At 54.8% G+C, this 16,635-nt stretch overlaps 3 protein-coding genes across 3 annotated transcripts; 2 read left to right on the top strand and 1 right to left on the bottom strand.

The window, feature by feature from the left end:
* Positions 1 to 528: 528 nt before the first annotated feature.
* On the bottom strand, positions 529 to 6,868 carry SMPDL3B (sphingomyelin phosphodiesterase acid like 3B). The gene is made up of 7 exons (XM_066335171.1): positions 6,497 to 6,868; positions 5,439 to 5,536; positions 4,819 to 4,962; positions 4,109 to 4,281; positions 3,793 to 3,973; positions 2,443 to 2,576; positions 529 to 1,390 (listed from the first exon to the last, which is right to left on the bottom strand). Exons 1-7 carry the CDS (start codon positions 6,784 to 6,786, stop codon positions 1,007 to 1,009), a joined length of 1,404 nt encoding a protein of 467 aa, XP_066191268.1. The 5' UTR covers positions 6,787 to 6,868; the 3' UTR covers positions 529 to 1,006.
* A 131-nt stretch (positions 6,869 to 6,999) lies between these two features.
* Positions 7,000 to 11,489, top strand: RPA2 (replication protein A2). Its single transcript, XM_066335013.1, has 9 exons — positions 7,000 to 7,235; positions 7,382 to 7,494; positions 7,568 to 7,669; positions 7,744 to 7,857; positions 8,495 to 8,569; positions 9,565 to 9,678; positions 9,962 to 10,072; positions 10,158 to 10,252; positions 10,868 to 11,489. The coding sequence occupies exons 1-9, from the start codon at positions 7,220 to 7,222 to the stop codon at positions 10,950 to 10,952; spliced, it is 825 nt and encodes a 274-aa protein (XP_066191110.1). The 5' UTR covers positions 7,000 to 7,219; the 3' UTR covers positions 10,953 to 11,489.
* A 1,830-nt stretch (positions 11,490 to 13,319) lies between these two features.
* XKR8 (XK related 8) lies at positions 13,320 to 16,129 on the top strand. Its single transcript, XM_066335122.1, has 3 exons — positions 13,320 to 13,663; positions 14,188 to 14,384; positions 15,089 to 16,129. Exons 1-3 carry the CDS (start codon positions 13,368 to 13,370, stop codon positions 15,826 to 15,828), a joined length of 1,233 nt encoding a protein of 410 aa, XP_066191219.1. The 5' UTR covers positions 13,320 to 13,367; the 3' UTR covers positions 15,829 to 16,129.
* The last annotated feature ends 506 nt before the right edge of the window (positions 16,130 to 16,635 follow it).

The following is a 16,635-nucleotide window of genomic DNA, read 5'->3' as shown; positions in this document are numbered from 1 at the left end:
TTGCTCCAGGGAGCTCTGGTGCCACAGAGCTGGACAGGGCAGGGGCTGCAGCCCAGGAAGGAGAGGGGTGTTCATGGAGGAGTGAGGTGTGTGCCCATGGACACTGAGGCACTGACCTTAACTGGGTGTTGGAGCACCCACACATCACGTGTGGTTCCGAGACAAGGACCAACCCCAGCAAAAAAAGCAGAACTTTCCCCCACATCAGACCCCTGGGAGAGCCCAGAGCCACCCCCACACAACACAGAGCACTCCTCCTGCACCCCTCCAGCCCCACCTGGGGTCCAGCACCAGCACCGTGTACTGGTTCCTCCAGGGCTCAGAGCTGCTGGTGAACCCAAGGCTGTAAATCATCAGGTCAGATCCCACTCAGCTCAAGCCCAGCTGAGGGAGGGAACTCAGTGGAGGCGAGTGAAGAGAGCACAGAAGAGTGAAAAAGCTATTTATGCTCCACAACAGAGGGGCAAATGATCGTATTTCAGCACTGAAACAACCAAAGTTTGCTAAGTCCAGATGCTGTTACCCCCATCTCGCTTTGCTCGTAAGCCACAGGCTGCTGTGGAACAAAGCCACCACATAAAAACTTCCTGAGTCACCAGCTGTGCAGACTTGCAAAAGTGTTGAGCAAAAGACTTGCTGACAGCATTCCCTAAGCTCACAGAATGCCTCTGGAACATGTGGCAGCTCCCTACCCTCAGCCTTGCCAGTTCATTATCACAGGGAGGCCTGGTCTTCATCTGACTTGTGAGGCTGCCCCAGCAGTCCCAGCAGAGGTGAGACATTCCTTGTTGCAGTCACTTTGGCACAAAAAGGCTCTCAAAAGCATTGCTCTTCACATATCAACTTGTCTAGAAAATTTCAAATCAGCACCAGGGCTTTTAATAAACATTGACAATTTTGTCCTGGTTTCCAAGTAAGTCCTCAATGGCAAAATCACCAATTCACAGGCACTGTAGTGTGATCTCATGCCCTCCTCCTTTTCTCTTGCTCTTGCTCATTACAGCACTCACTGAGGACTGAGAAATCCTAAGAACATGCAGAAAACCAAAAGCCAAACACTGCTGGCAGCAGAGGCAGAGTTGCTGGTTTTCACACACTCCTCGTACTTTATAAAATCGACTTCCCTGATGGCACACAGGTGATCCACACGGCATTCCTGCTTGCACAGCTCCAGGTCATATCTGGCAGAGTTAAACTCATAGTACAGCTGCAGGTAGTGTGGGTCCCTCGAGATCCTCTCCAGCACCATCTGCATGGAGCTTGCAGAGCCATCAGGGACCTGGAAGGCTTCAGTCAGCCTGTACTCTTCCTCCCACGCTGGGAGCACTTTGTTCTGTCGTGAGGCCACCATGTTGGCATGAGTAAGGTTCAAGTAGTAAGTCACCATATCCTGAGGGAGAGAAAAACAGAACTGGGGAGACAGCAGGACAAGATTGACCCTGGAGTGAGACACTGGACTGGGCTTAGCTCCCACTGCAGCACCCCTCACCCCAAGGGCCCAACTGCCCTTGATGGGATTCATCTCAGGCTGAGATGGGCACCTGGGGACACCTCAGGTGAGGCCCTCCAGAAGCCACCCCAAACAGAGGCTGTTTCCTAAAGGGTGGCTTTGCTCTGCTTGACTTTAACCTCCAAACCTCAGGAGCTTTGAGCCTGGCCTGCTTCAGACATCACTCAGTTACTATCAACACTGTCCAGTGGCAGAAGCAAAGGCTGCAGGAGTGTTACTCACTGAGCAAAGCTATCTTCTCAATTGTGAACAACTGAAGAATCAAGTTTTTCACAGCTTCTGTTCTCAGTCTCTTGCCCTTTTTCTCTCTGTTTCACTGGCTCCCCACCTTCTACAGCATATTTTAGTACTCACCTCTATGCCATAACCATGTAAACAGAGCAACTATAGAGAGCTTCATCCACTACAAAGGAGGGCATAGGCACCTGTCCTCCACCTCTTGACAAACAAGAGACAGAGAACAGGGAAATGGAAGCTGCTCCTACAATTCACCTCAATTCAGATCCATTCTAAATGCCTCCCTTTAGCAAGTAGAGAGACACAAATAATTTTTCAGATGGTTTAAAGGTTTTGGAGGGGGTCTGACAAGTCTGTTATTCAAAGAGTAGTCCTGTGATACATATTATCTGGGGAGCAAAGCAAGTGGCAAAGGAAACTCGTTAAAGACATGAAGAACACCACAAAAACTGTCTGACCCTGCCCAGGGGGACTCATCCCAGAGAATGCACTGGCTGCCAGGGCCACGCTTTGACTCACTGACGCTCTGACTAAATCTTTGTGCCAGACACAAGGCTGAAATATGGGTCAGAGTCCTCTCCCACACTGCCACTCAGCTTCTGTGGACTGAGAAATCCTGAAAAGCCTGTTCCCACTGCAGGGGGGAATTAAAGTTGTTCCAGAGCAGCAGTGTGGTGCACACAGGGATCCCCTACCAAGACCTGAAGGGTGTCCCGGTCATAGTCGATCACCCGAAGTGCAGGGTTGTTGGCTCCATTGCTCACTCCAGGTAATGTTGTTTTCCAGGGAGTCACTCCAGGGGCCAGGAACATGGCATTGATGGGAGCACCTTCAGAGAAGAGTAAAGCAAACTGTGACTGGAGACCATGGCTTGTCCCACACCCTGTCCCCAGCACAGTGAGCACCAAGACTGGGCTGCTAACAGCACCTTTGTCACCAGCTCCCTGTACCAGCACACACACAAAGATTAACACGTGGAACAACACTGGGGACTGAGCACAGGGCTGCTGCAGCCAGAAATGGGCTCCCCAATGCTGGCAAAGTGTCCTAGGGTGACTTTATGATGCTTGTATCCCCAAACCTCTGTTCTGTTTATTCTGGATATTAAATTCCACACCTTTAAGACTGGTTCCAAGAGCAAAGGTGGAGAGAAGAAGTGCAGAGTTTGTTTTCAGAAACTGCACCTGCTCCCCCACACTGCTTCTCATGCACTGCATTGTCTGCAGCACTGACAGCAGTAAAGGGCTGTCCTTTGCTTTTCAGTTAGGTTTTTGTTTTAGCTAGCTGAGGCAGAGAAGTTTCCGGACTGTGGCTTTTCTTTTTCTTGGAACTGCTCTGGACTAAAAATCCAGAAGAGCACTGGGAGCTCACACCTGTGGCCCACCAGGGCTGGGACATGGCATTTTCCAGCACTGGAGGGACTGATAAGAGACTGGGTGAGCTGAGCTACACCCCACAGCAAAGACTTTCTGAATTTGCCATCTCTTCAGAACAGAGAGAGAGAGATTTTTTGTTTAATATTATTCATTTTTTTTATGCTTGTGAATACTTTGCTTGTTAAATAAACAGGTTTTTTCCACTTTTTCCACATAAGAAAAGGAAATATTTTCCTGAACCACTTGTGGGGAAGGGCCACTTGAATCTGCTTTCTAGAGGGATCCCTTTGGAAGCTTCCTCCCAAATTTGCCCTAAACCAGGACACAAAGGCTCTTGCAGTGAGGATGGCACAGGAAACCACACGCAGCAAAGATGTTCACCCAGAGCCACCCACACACACACACAGAGTCAGCACTGGTCCCTCAGCAATGCCCAAACCCCTCAAGATGGAACAGGCAAGAAGCTTCCAGGCATTGAGGAGAAACAGTATTTTAGGGAATGGGAAGGAGGGCAGAAGTTACAGGGGGTAGAGAAGAGAACCACTGTTGCCTGAATCATTTCAGAAGCTTTTGCTGGCTTCTTAGCTGCTTTCAGCCAAAAGGCACACAAAAACCCTCCTGGACAGTGATTCTGAGAGCTGTCAGAGCTGGGGTGACCAGAACAGGTACCTGTGTCGCTGTAGAACATGCGGAAGCTGTCTGTGTGATGGTGCCCAAAGAACTGGGCAGCAATCACCCTGTGGTGCCTCTGCACAATCCCCAGGTACCGCTGGTTGAAGCCACTCCTGAACCAGGGCTTGCCCCGTTTCTTCTCAAAGAAGCCAGGAGGGACGTGCCCCACAATGTAAACCTACAAAAGCAAGAGCTGCCCTGAGCACAGAGCCCTCACAGCCCATGGAGCACCAGCCAGCTGCAACTGCAGCAGAGCAGGAAGAGCTTCTGGGCTGGGCAGAAGCTCAAGTTGTTTTTTATGTCTTTTTAATACCATTTCATCTGCTCTAGAGGCGTTGATCAGTGTTTCTTCCAGCCACTGGAACTGCCCTGCAGGATCCTCCTCACCAGCTGTCTCATCGTTCTGGTCATAGTACAGGTTGGTGTTGAGGACAACTATCCGTCCCCTCATCCCTGGGCCAGGCAGCTTCTCACTGTAGAAACCTCCTTAAAAATACAACCAACAGAGAAAGAGCTGGAGATCTGGTCACATTGCTGGCTGTGATCCCAGATGCCTTTGTTTCCACCTCTCCCTGTTCTCCTTAGCAATAGTCACAGCAGGGTCACTGCCTGGAACACTCCAGGATTTGGAGTGACCCTTCCCTGTGTGTCTCTTGTCATTCTCTTGCCCCTCCTGGTGAAGGGGGACCTGAATGGGTACAATGGGCAGCACCAGGAGCTGGGCAGCTCTGGAAAGCCCCAGCACTGCCTGCACCAGCTGCTACCTTTAAAGATATTTTTCCTCCCTCTGCAGGTCACCACTCTGCCTTCTTTCCAGTGACTTGACAATAGCAGGAGAGACTAAAGTATAAAATAATTTCTCTTCTTGCAAGACAGAAATCAGCATTAAATTGGACCCTACCTCTGAATGAATCCTCTAGGAATACTGTGGTTCTGAGCATAAAAACAAGGAAAATTATTCATGGTATTCTACCCCTCCTCATATCCCCAGCATGCTCTAAACATGAGCCAGTGGTCCCAGACCTGCTCTGAAGAGAGGAAGGGAGGCATCACTCAGCCAGGACCGCCACAGTTCTGCTGTTTGGTGGTAGATCCTGTGCTCCTTCCCGGGAAACTGATTCTTGGGGTGGAAGTCATGATTGCCTATCGCTGCATAGACCTTAGTACCTGGAGACAGAGCAAAGGAGGCTCAGGGGAGGTCAGGGCTGCAGAGCTCCTCCCAGAGGCACTCTCAGCCATGGGAAGAGAGCTTTGCCAAGGTCAGTCACCCTCTGCCTCCGGGGCCACACCGGCTCTGATGCACCCTTGGGACAACCCACCCACAGCCAAGTGACTGAGCTGTCACCAGCAGTAACACTGCTGGCTCCCTGCTGGCACAGGTTATGTCTGAGGGTATCCTGCAGCCTTTTCTGCCTTAATTGTTAATGATAGAAACTTTTCTTTCCCTGTCTCTTGAGTGAGCTAACCTGAAACATGAGTGTGCATCAATGTGTGGCACAGCAGAATTGAGGCCACCAAACAAGTCCCAGTGACCACAGACAGCCCTTCTGTGCCTTTCCCTGTCCCAATTCTGTCGTTTCTCCATCCTGGTTAACCCTTCCCATGAGTCTCTATGCCCCACTCCCCTTCCCCTCAAATCCTACCTGGAAATGTCTCTTTTATCAGAGAAGTCAGATTTGCGATTATGTACAGAACCTTTTCTTCTCCGAGCTGCTCATTGGGGACATGGGGAGTGTCATCTCTAGAAAAAGAGGAGCACAGTCACTGTCTGGGACTAACAGAGCCTGTGCTTACAGCAATGAGCAAGGCAGAGAAACTTGCCAACTCCTCTCTGTGCCCCTAGAAGAGAGAGTTTAAGCTTTTGAGTGCAGAAATCAGTGCTATGTTGACTGGCCAAAACACTGACAGAGTTTCAAGAAATTTCTCATTGGGAAGATGACTCCACTCCAGAGTCAAGGAGTGTTCAGACAACACTCTCAGGGATCCCACAGGGTGGGAATGTTGTGCAGAGCCAGCAGTTGGAATCCATGATCCTTGTGGCTCCCTTCCGGCTCAGGATAGTCCGTGATTCCAGTATTCACTTTCCCTTAAAGCGCCTATGCGCCAGGGTGTGAAGGAGAGGCTCCCTCTGCCCTGAGGCGTTATCACAGGCACTAAAGCTGCCTGGGAAACATTGCAAGGATCAGCAGTTCGCGATCTGACGGCATCTCTCCTCCCACTGCTCCGACCGGCAGCGCCGGGTGCTCGAACAGCCAGCCCACGTTTGGAAGTTTGAAAGGGGAGTGACTCTTGTCTCTATTGTCTTTCAAAATCACATCCCTTTCCCACTTGCTCCTAGTGGGATGGGGGGAATCAGGAGGGTCAAAGTGAGAAAACCCATGAGTTCAGATAAATCCTTCCCCTGGGCACTGCAGGTATTCAGAGCCACTGCGGGAATCACATACGTCAGGACAGGATGCACAAAGCACAGACAGTGAGTTGTGATCCTTCTGTCACCTCGCTGCCACGAGCTTCTTGCCAGCGCCGAGAGCCCTCGCTGGGGCTGTGCCTCCCTCCAAACCCTTGTTTTACATTACGAGGCACATTCTCCGCTCTCCTTCTCAAGGCGGGCACCATGGGAAGAGCCGTGACACACCACGAGCTCCGAATGGGCTCCGGTACCCTCCTCCCGCCCAGCCCCGGTGTCCCCGGCCCCTCTCACCCGGTCCAGAGCACGAAGTCCGGCGTGGCCAGGTGCTCCCGCATGGCCCGGGCGGCCAACTCGAGCAGGCTCCAGGGCGAATCACACAGGTAGCTGCCCCACGGCCCGGCGGGCCCGCTCCGATCGCCGCCCGAGGGGCACGGCCGTCCCGCCGCCGCCGCCGCCTCATAGCCGGGGTCCCAGTGCAGGTCCGTGAGGTGCCAGAACCTGCCGGAGCCGCCGCTCGCACCGGGCAGAGCCACGGTCAGTAAGCACAGTAAGAGCGGCACCACGACCTGGCCCCTCCACATGGCTGTACTGTGGACACGGCTCCGCTGCTCCCGCCTCTGTCCGGCCGCTCACGCCCCTGTCTTCGGTCCCCCTCTCCTCTCGCCTCCGTAGTCTCCTCTCGGGCGCGCGCCGCGCGGCGGGCGGGGTCGAGCGCTGGCGGGCCCCGCCTCACGCCTTTTATGCTCGGTCCGCCTCTTCTCTCTGCCCCGCCCACGTCAGGCCTCACCCCGTCATCGTGCCAGCCCGGGCGGTGCCCACCCTCAAAATGGCAGCCGCGGCTTCCCCACGGCCTCTTTCTATTGGAAGGAGCCCGAAGGCGGAGGGACGCGATTGGCTGGCGGCCGGCAGAGCGGCGCTCCCGCATTGGGCGGCGGGTGGCAGCGCGCGAGGGTCGGCGCGCGGGCGGGCGGCGGCGGGTCCCGGAGCGGCGGCGGCGGGTCCCGGAGCGGCGCCATGTGGAGCGGGCACGGTGCGTGCGGGGCCCCGCGGGCCGCCCTCGCCGCCTCCGGGGGACGCGGGGCCCGAGGGGCCGCCGCCGCGGCTCCCCGTGATGGCGGCAGTGCTGGGAAAGGGGGCTGCGCCACCGCCTCACTGTCCCTCTCTCTCCCCGCTTAGGAAACTTCGATGGCGGGTACGGCGGCATGGGCGGCGCGGGGCCCCCGGGCGGCTACACGCAGTCCCCGGGCGGGTTCGGGTCGCCCGCCGGCGGCCAGGCGGAGAAGAAGCAGGTAGGCCGAGCGGGGGCGGCGGGAAGGGGCCCGGGCCCGGGGCCGGTTCTGACGGCCCCTCCGCCCCTTGCAGCGGAGCCGCTCGCAGAACATCGTGCCCTGCACCGTGTCGCAGCTGCTGGCCGCCGAGCAGGTCGACGAGACCTTCCGGATCTGCGATGTGGAGATCTCGCAGGTAGGCGCCGGGACGGACCCGCGGCCCGGGAGGAGCCGCGGCCGGCCCCAGAGACATCTCCTCCTGTGCCGCAGGTCACCGTGGTGGGCATCGTCCGGCACGCCGAGAAGGCGCCCACCAACATCCTCTACAAAGTGGACGACATGACGGCGGCCCCAATGGACGTCAGGCAGTGGGTTGATACCGATGTAAGCATTGGGTTTGCTATGAACGGGCTGCTTAAGCAGCTTTTGAGAGCAGCAGGTTGTAGAATTGTACAGTGTCTGAACTGGAAGGAACCCATAAGGATCATTGATGAGGCTTTTCTGGAAAGTATTTTAAGGATAACATGTCCCTGAAATCCAAGGGAGATGCTGCTGTAGCAGAGGTCACTGGTGTTGTATGTGGTTGTCTGCCTGTTTGGTATAGCTGAGTTCAGATGAACAATTTTGAGAGGGAATCAGGTAGATGTTAGTTGCGTTACTGCAAGTTTAGCGTGAGCTCAAAAACACCTCTGGTCCACCCCATCCCCCAGCCAGATTATGGAATTCAAGACCTAATTTTTTACAATTTGAGGTTCCTTTCCTCTTGTTGCACTGTGAGAACCTTATAAGTGGACAGACACAGCAAAGCAGACAGCTGGCTCTGACTGCTCTGAAATATATACCAATGTTTTTATTCTCTTTTATTTACAGTTGTGTTTCTCTAACTGCTTTTACTGGACATAGGAATGTGTGTTTTTTGTGCTTGCTTGAGATGAGCCTGCTTTGCTAAGCTGCTTTTTGTGATAATTGAGAAATGGCAACATGGAACAGCAAAATTCTGTTTTTTCCCTCTCTCTGTTAGGAGGCAGGAGGTGAGAATGTTGTGGTACCTCCAGGAACTTACGTTAAAGTAGCTGGTCACCTTCGGTCATTCCAGGTAAGGTCATGTTACCTGTGTGTGAGTCGTGACCATGAGGCTGGAGCAGGGGTGTGAAGGATCTGCCTTAGTGCTAGGGGCTACTTTGGAATATCCACTCCAGCTGGTCTCTGGACAAATCCTTCAGTGTCTCTGCCAGGGTTGTATTTAATAATTTTCTAATTGTTTCTGAGTGCAGAGGACTATTTAAAATGAGAATCCTTTCAAAATTCCCCTCATCATCAGTGTGCTTTCACCACACCAGAGTTCCCTCCACCAGGTTCTGGGGTGTTGGTCAAGCTTAGACCAAGTTCTCGTTCATGGGGAGACTCCTTGTAGCAGTTCATGTAGCTCATGGGGTTTAAATATTCGATTAATGATATATGTGCATTAAGGCAAGGTGCAGTTAATCACCAGCTGGTTAGAAAGGGGAATGATTTTGTCTCCATTGTCTTTCAAAATCACATCCCTGTCCCACTTGCTCCTAGTGGAATGGGGGGAATCAGAAGGGTCAAAGTGAGAAAACCCATGAGTTCAGATAAAGGCAGTTTAATAAGTAAAGCAAAACAAGGAATTCACTCCACACATCCCATGGGGAGGCAGGTGTGCCTCTTCCTCCCCCTTTCACCAGTTTTGTAACTGAGCATGACACTGGCTGCTCTGGGTTCTCCCATGGGGCAGTGAGGGTCCCAGCCTAATAGTGGTGGAGCTGTGTGAGGAGCAGGAAAGCCCTTGGCTCTGTGCAAGGGTTGGTGAGCAGTGACTAAAACATCCCTGCATCACCATCACTGTTTCCAGCACAAATCCAAAACTAGCCCATGCTGCTGTACCCCAGCCAAAAGCAGCACAAGATGTAGGTTAGAACATTTTAGATGAGCTGCATGTGGAGAAGCTCTCTCCCCACTGTTATCCCATTCCTGGAGGGAGTGGCTGGGTTGGCTGTTAGGCAGCTTCATGTTGCTGTAAATTGTTTTCTTTGTTTGTTTGTTTGTTTGTTTGTTTGTTTCCTCTGAAAGAATAAGAAGAGCTTGGTAGCATTTAAGATCATGCCTCTGGAAAATATGAATGAGTTCACCACACACATACTAGAAATTGTCAATGCACATATGATGCTCAGAAAAAATCTTATGGTACGTACAAAGATCCTGATTCTCTTGTGGCCCTTCCTGGGTGAGTGATGATCTCCCAAAGAGGGGCCTTTTGCTGGGAAAATTGCCTCATTGTGGGGCTGGAAAGCTTCAAGCTGGGCAACACTGAAGGTGTAACAGGAGCCCTGGCTTCTTTGGAGAGAGATTGTGTTGCAATCCACTTCCATAAGAAGCTATTTTTATTATTAGAAATTACAGTGAGTCTTTAACTCTGCGGGCTTGGGCAGCCTGGGTAACCACAGCACTTTTATTCTCATCATTCCAGTCAGCATCAAGAGTGCCACAGTCCTTTTCCTCCACTGGGATAAGTGACATGGGGGGCTACAGAGGAGGTGGCAGCCTGCCAGTGAACGGGCTCACGCCGTACCAGAGCCAGGTGGGTGCCAGCAGCTGCTCTGGGAGCACAGCAGTGGCAGCAGAGGCTCCTCCAGAGTGATGCAGTGTGGTTCTTGCTCACCCAGGTGCTGAACTTGATCAAAAGTTGCCATGTCCCAGAGGGGGTGAGTCTACAAGACCTGAAACAACAGCTCCACAGTATGAGTATGTCAACGATCAAGTAAGTGTGTAGAAATGAAGGAAATCCAGGCAGTCCTTTCAGAGGCAGGGAGGACAGTGGTCACAGGAGCCAGAGCTTTTGAAAGATTCACTGCTCTGAATGAGATTTTGCCAGTTGCATTGCTCCTTGTTTTCAAAACAGGCTGTTTATCAGTTCAATGGCAATATACTGCAGTGCCTCAGTAGCATTTCTCCTGTTGAAGGACTACCTTGTTCTCTGCACACTGATAAAATAGCTAGGAGTAGTCTGTTCTATTCTACTTCACTCTCTTAAAACTTCCTCTTAAGACTTCCAAAAGTTGTCAGTTACCTTCCATGACCTTTGTATGTTCTGTGCCCTCTGAAGCAGAGTGGTGGGTGCTACCTGGGAAGTGCAGAGGGGGGACTCCAGCAGAGTCTGAGCTTTAGGGGGAGCACATTGCCATAGCTTTGGAGAAACTTCCTCTGTCACACTGCCCACAGGACACAGACACCGAGACCTTCCCTTGGCAGCTGCCAGGAGGGAACTGTGGGGATGGGGTCTGTAAATGGGAATTACCTGGAGAAAAGTGGTGACTTACCTCCCTTTGTTAAGTAATTGCTGATTAGTTACCCCACTGTGGGCTTTTTCTTCAAGGCAAGCTGTGGAATTCCTCAGCAGCGAGGGACACATCTACTCCACGGTGGATGATGATCACTACAAGTCAACAGATGCTGACTAAAATTCCTTCCATCTGATACTAGTTCCAAGCAAATGTCTGTCCATCTTTCAAGATACCTTGCTGAGCTCTGTTGCATGGAGGGTGACCTTTGCTCCTTGTGGGAAGTCCTGTTACTCGGTGAATGCTGGGCTCCCTGGAATTCAAGGATGAGAAGAATGTGTGTGATCCTGGTAATTGGGCTTGGTTCTATGCTCTGACCATGTGACTGGAAGCATAAACAGACATGGGAAAACTGAACTCCTCAGAGTTTCAGAGCTTTCACTTTGTTTTGGCTCCTTAGAGAATGCCTGTTAGAAAGAAGAGCCTCTTTATGTTTTGTCCTGTATTTCTAGAGCTGTTTCTCCTAACTCAGCTTCCATGCCATTTTCTTCACAAAGTGGGTAGCCAGGAGTAACCTTCCATTTATGTACAGCAATCATGAGAAGATGTTTGTATTGTTTAGTTGCATTTAAATCTATATTTGTACTAGAGAGGGCTGATTTTGTTACCAGAGCTTTTGAACTTTTCCAATAAAATGTTAACTTGGGGCGCCTTGCATCGTGTGTGACTCCCAGAGGCTTTTCTGCCTTGAAGAAAACTGCTTGACAAAACTTGGGGATAAAAGCACAGCTCCTGCTTTCATTTTAACTATCCTTATTTTTTTCCTTAGCTTTTTACTTTGAAGGTTCAAATGGAAGTGAATGTCTGGCCACTAAGAAATTAAATAATTGTACTACTGAAGGAAACAACATGTATTGGTGTTCCAAATAGGGCCAGAACCATTTCTGCCACCAAAACAGACTTTGATCACTGTCCCAAGGCTGCCAGAGCTCAAGAATTGTTTGCACAACACACTCAGGCTCAGGGTGGGATTGTTGGGGTGTCCTGTACAGAGCAAAGAGTTGGACTCAGGGATCCCTGTGGGTCTCCTCCAGCTCAGAACTGGAGCTGCCATCCTGTGCCAAAATACATGCATCCTGTGCTTTTAGCTGAAGCTCATGACTCACACCATGTGAAACAAGGTTTTATTCTTTAAACCATTTTTTAAGCATAACAGAAAAACAGGATACAGGTCGACACTAGTGGTGGATTGAGATGGAGGAAAAGGATTTGTGTTTCCTGTTTCTCTGCCCCCCCTGCCGTGTTCAGGAGGTTGCCTGGTGGCTGCTGCAGGGTGTTACTGTCCCTGCAGTCTCTGGTGAGCTTCCTGTGATGATCGTTTTGCATTTGTAATGGCAGCAGTTCAAGAGTCATGAATATTCAGGAGCATTTCACATGTGTAGTGTAGGTGTGAGAACCACTGCTTTCTGCTTTCGTGGTGAAGATGTTGCTGAAAAGCAGGACTCAGATCTTACAAGCTGAGCCGCACTTGGTGCCTGCTAGGAGGGAGCTGCTGTGCTGTGCTGACCTGTCCTTGAACCGCAGCTTGCTAAATGCCCAGGGACACGGGGCCTGCTGGAATAGCAGCGTGCTCAGAGGGCTCACAGTCTGGAGCTCTGGGTGTTCAGGAGGGTAGGGTAGAGTTTCTGTTGCCTGGGACTCGTGAAGTGACCTGGCTTTGCCAAAGGTTCCTTGTGGGTACATCCATGGGAATGGCTGGGAGACCAGGGGCTCTGCTGTGCCCTGGCGGGATTCTGCTGGGGCAAATCCCAGTATCCTGCTTGGTTCAGTGGCACAGCTGCAGCCCGTGGTGCGCTCTGTGGGTAAACCACACACTGGGTGTGTAACACGTGAACGTCTGGCTATGGAGCACAGCATATTTTGAAGCTGAAAGTACTGTAATTTCCTTTGTATAGGAGATGTGCAGGTTAGGAAGAAAATCCCTGAGGATTTTTGGAGTGAAGACGAGTGGAATGGCGGGCAGCCCGGAGAGCAGCTGTGCAGTCGGACAGCACAATCCGGCGCCGGCGGTGCGGAGGGCGGCTGAAGCAGAGCCCCCAGCCCCGCTGTGCTCCAGCCTGTGCTACCCTGGCTGTCCCCGGGGCACAGCCCGGTGTCCCAGAGCGAGCGGAGGTGCCGCTCAGCAGCGCGGGCTGCGGGGAGCAGCAGAGAAGGGCAGTGTCCGAGCAGCGCTCCCACGTCCCGACCACGGGCACCTCCCGGCCTCAGGCCTCGCTCAGCGCTCGCTGCGGCGGCGGCGGCTCGGGGAGCGCGGGCAGGGCTGTGCAGGGAGCCGCGGCTCGGCGGCTGCAGGGCTCGGCCCGGCTCTGCCCCGCTGCAGCAGAACCGCTGAGGGCCACGGGCGGGCCGGGAGGAGCGGGCAGGGCCGGCCGCTGCCGCCCGGGGAAGGCCCAGAGCAGCTCTGCCGCCGGGGGTTGCGGCCGCGGGGCCGGGCCCGGGGCGGAGGGAGCGGGCCCGGGGCGGGCCCTGCCAGAGGGGGTGGGTCCGGCCCGTGCCGGCGCCGCCGCCGGTTCCGGGCCCGGCCGTGGGGCCCCGATGTCTCCGCGAGCGGCCCCGCCGCGCTTCGGGCCGCTGCAGCTGCTGCTGGCGGCGGCGGGGACGGTGGCGGCGACGCTGGACCTGTGCATGGACGGGTGGGTGGCGGCCGAGTACGCGCGGCGCGGGCACCCCGGCTGGGCCGCGCTGTCCCTGTCGCTGCTCGCCGCCGCCTCGGCCGCCGCCCAGGCCTGCAGCTGGCTGTGGCTGCGCTCCGACCCGCCCGCGCTGCGCCCCGCCGTGCCCGGGCCGCTGCTCGCCGCCCTGCACCTCCTACAGCTCGGCTTCTTCCTGAGGTACGGCAGCCGCGCTCCCCCGTGTCCCCGCTCCGCCCGGCCCCAGCCTGCCCCCGGTGCCCGAGCCGCTGCCTCTCGGCGCTCCCGGCAGCCGGGCCGGTGAGCGGTGCCTCGGCGGCCGGCGGGGCCCGGAGCCTCCGCGCACAGCGGTTCGGCCCAGCCCCGGGCTTGTCCCTGCAAGTGAAGCTTCCCTCGGGCTCTCGCTGTCTCCCGGTGCTGTTACCGCTCCCTCGAGACAAGCGGAACGGCCTCGCCACGGCCTTGGCCTCCCGGCATTGAGGGGGGCAGCGAGGCCGAGCCGGGGGAAGGGAATAAATAATCCAGGCGGGTCCGCTGGGGTCCCTGCTCGGTTTTTACACGTGCACTTCCGCCGTGGCTGGGCACGGTGCGGCTACTCTGGTGTGTGGGGAAGGAGGGGTTGGACATAAATCAGTGGGATTTGTTGTCAGGAGTTTCTTGACCTGTCAGGGACAAGGTGTGTGGTGCCTTTGGTGGCCCCTCACCACAGCTGGGTCCCCACGCAGGTGCCTCCATGCGCTGAAGGTGGGCTGGAAGGTGTGCTGGGCCAAGGCAGAGGAGGAGGATGAGCAGAGACACATGGCCTTCCTCTGCCACGACATCAGCATGCTGCGTCTCTTCGAGACCTTCCTGGAGAACACCCCGCAGCTCACCCTGCTCTTCTACATTATCCTGCGGACGAACAAGGCTGAGCTCTCCCAGGGTGAGGGGGCTGGGGCTGTGGGTGTGCACGCTTGGGGTCATGGTAGGGGTGGGGCAGATCAGAGAGGCTGTCCAGGGGCTGGAGGACACTTGTAGTGTCATTCTGTTCCCATGTCACTCCTTCCTTTGACATGTCACACTGTAGGGTGGACCCCTGTCCTGCACTCAGTGCCCCAATGGGTCATGCTGGGCTTAGGGCGGGGGAAGGTTGAGGCTGGGGAACCACTGTAGTCAATCCCTTGTGTGCCCCAGGGGAGGCTGAGGGTCAGGTGAGTAATCAGATGCCTTCTGGGGAGTAGGGAGGGGCTGATGCTGGTATGGATAAAGCACAGGCTGCTGAGCAGGTGCTATGGTGCCCTTGCTGGGGTGGTGAGCAGGTGTCACTGCAGGGAAATGGGGAGCCCAACAACGTGGGAACCAGCACTCACCTGCCTGTGTGGGCTTCCATGCATGGGAGATGGGCTCTGCAGAGCTGTTCAATCCCAGCACTTCTTCCCCATCTTCTGAGCAGGCACCAGCCTCCTTGTCCTTGGGGAGGGCAGAAAGTCAGGGGAAAGATGCAGGTGCTGATGCTCTGACCCTAACAGCAGCTGCTTTTTGAGCTGGGGGAAAACTCATTTTAGCTGTGGTGGTCAGAGGGAGGTTTGAGCCACGCTGGGCCACCTCTTGGTCCCCCCCTCAGCATTTTCACCTCTGTGTTTGCAGGCCTGGGAATGGGCACGGCGTTCCTGTGTGTGTCCTGGTCTCTGCTGGATTACCACCAGTCCCTGCGCTCCTTCCTGCAGGACAAGTACGAGCTGAGCCGGGGCTCTTCCGTCATCTACTTCCTGTGGAACCTCTTCCTCATCTGCCCCCGCATCCTGGTGGTCGCCCTCTTTGCCCTGCTCTGGCCCTATGGTGTGGCTGTGCACTTCCCACTGGTGTGGCTGGCCATGTTCCTCTGGGTCAGCCTGCAGGGCACGGACTTCATGGAATCCCCGGGCCCCGAGCGGCTTTACCGGGCCATGGTGGCCGTGATCCTCTACTTCAGCTGGTTCAACGTGGCCCAGGGGAGGACTCTGCACCGCAGCATCATCTACCACGGCTTCATCCTGGTGGACAGCACGCTGCTGGCCCTGGCCTGGCTCTGGGGCCCGGCTCCCTCTGAGGAGCACTCCTACCTCCTGCCGGTGGTCTCTGCTGCCCTGCCCTGCTACCTGCTGGGGCTGGGGCTGAAGGTCACCTACTACAAGTGGCTGCACCCCAACGTGCAGGTGCAGCAGGAAGGCAGACGAGACGAGGTGGATGCCAGTGGAGGGAGCGATGAGGTTGAGTTTCGCTCGTTTTTGGAGCCAGACCTTGTGAACAGGAGGATGCAGTGGCTGGCCCAGACCCACTTTGCCTTTTCCCAGCCGGCACGGCAGCACTTCCTGAACGGGGCTGCTGCTGCAGAGTCTGCAGTTTGAGGGCAGCTCCTCTAAAGGGACTGTAGAGGGAGGTACACCTGTTGGTTGTGCCCCTGGTTGTGCCCCCCAGGCTGTTATTTTGGACAGCTGGAGGGACCTGGCAGAAACCAGGGGTGGTGTGGAAACACCTGATGAGTCCCATGGTACTCAGCATGGCTCCCATGGCTGTACCCTCAAGGAAAGCCATGGTGTTCGAGGAGTCCAGCACACTGTGCCAAATGGCTGCACTGCTGTGGCAGCTTTTCTTGTTATTTATTACTAGCTTTTTCAAAAAAGAAAAATGAAAACAAGAGCAATGGTTTATTTTCTCCGTGCCTCTTCTGTGCCTGCTGCTGCCATTGCTGTGCAGGGATATGGGTGGTGGGGCAGGGAGAACTTGTTACCTTCATGGTTGTGGCTATCTGACCTGTTTCCAGCTGGGATTTTCCTCCTTGTGTTAGTTTTGACATTAAGGTCAAAGCTCACCTGTTATCACTGTGTTCAGGGAGGCCTGTGCTGGGAGGAGTGGCTGCAGGGTGGCTCAGGGCTTCTAGCTTATAATGGACACCTGATGTTCCCTTGGGTGCCATTCCCACCACCACGGCCTGGGCAGTGCTCCCAAGGCCATGACCAGGCTGGAGTTGGCCATGGCATTGCTCAGCCATAGGTTGATGTGGTTGGCAGTGGTCAGTGCTGTGCCAGCTCCAAGGCACTGATACCCACCATTTCCCAGGTGGGGCTGCCTCCCCCCAGCTCAGTGCCCAGAGCAGCCCCTGCCTTTTGCTGTTGCCCGGCTGGCAGCTGTGGCACATCCTGGCTGCCCACAGC

Source organism: Sylvia atricapilla, chromosome 24 (assembly GCF_009819655.1).
Source record: "Sylvia atricapilla isolate bSylAtr1 chromosome 24, bSylAtr1.pri, whole genome shotgun sequence".
NCBI lineage: Eukaryota > Metazoa > Chordata > Aves > Passeriformes > Sylviidae > Sylvia > Sylvia atricapilla.
Note: the sequence above shows the minus strand (reverse complement) of the source record. Positions and strands in the feature narration are given on the sequence as shown.

What these genes read in the sequence shown, in the direction of transcription:
- SMPDL3B (XM_066335171.1), bottom strand. Translation starts at nt 6,786, where the DNA reads ATGTGGAGGGGCCAGGTCGTGGTGCCGCTCTTACTGTGCTTACTGACC. An exon ending in CCTCTAGAGCAGATGAAATG is followed by an intron (nt 3,974 to 4,108) that starts GTATTAAAAAGA and finishes TTGCTTTTGTAG; the next exon opens with GTTTACATTGTGGGGCACGT. An exon ending in CATGTTCTACAGCGACACAG is followed by an intron (nt 2,577 to 3,792) that starts GTACCTGTTCTG and finishes TCTTCTCTGAAG; the next exon opens with GTGCTCCCATCAATGCCATG.
- RPA2 (XM_066335013.1), top strand. An exon ending in GCGATGTGGAGATCTCGCAG is followed by an intron (nt 7,670 to 7,743) that starts GTAGGCGCCGGG and finishes CCTGTGCCGCAG; the next exon opens with GTCACCGTGGTGGGCATCGT. An exon ending in ATGAGTATGTCAACGATCAA is followed by an intron (nt 10,253 to 10,867) that starts GTAAGTGTGTAG and finishes TTTTTCTTCAAG; the next exon opens with GCAAGCTGTGGAATTCCTCA.
- XKR8 (XM_066335122.1), top strand. Translation starts at nt 13,368, where the DNA reads ATGTCTCCGCGAGCGGCCCCGCCGCGCTTCGGGCCGCTGCAGCTGCTG. An exon ending in CAGCTCGGCTTCTTCCTGAG is followed by an intron (nt 13,664 to 14,187) that starts GTACGGCAGCCG and finishes GTCCCCACGCAG; the next exon opens with GTGCCTCCATGCGCTGAAGG. An exon ending in CAAGGCTGAGCTCTCCCAGG is followed by an intron (nt 14,385 to 15,088) that starts GTGAGGGGGCTG and finishes CTGTGTTTGCAG; the next exon opens with GCCTGGGAATGGGCACGGCG.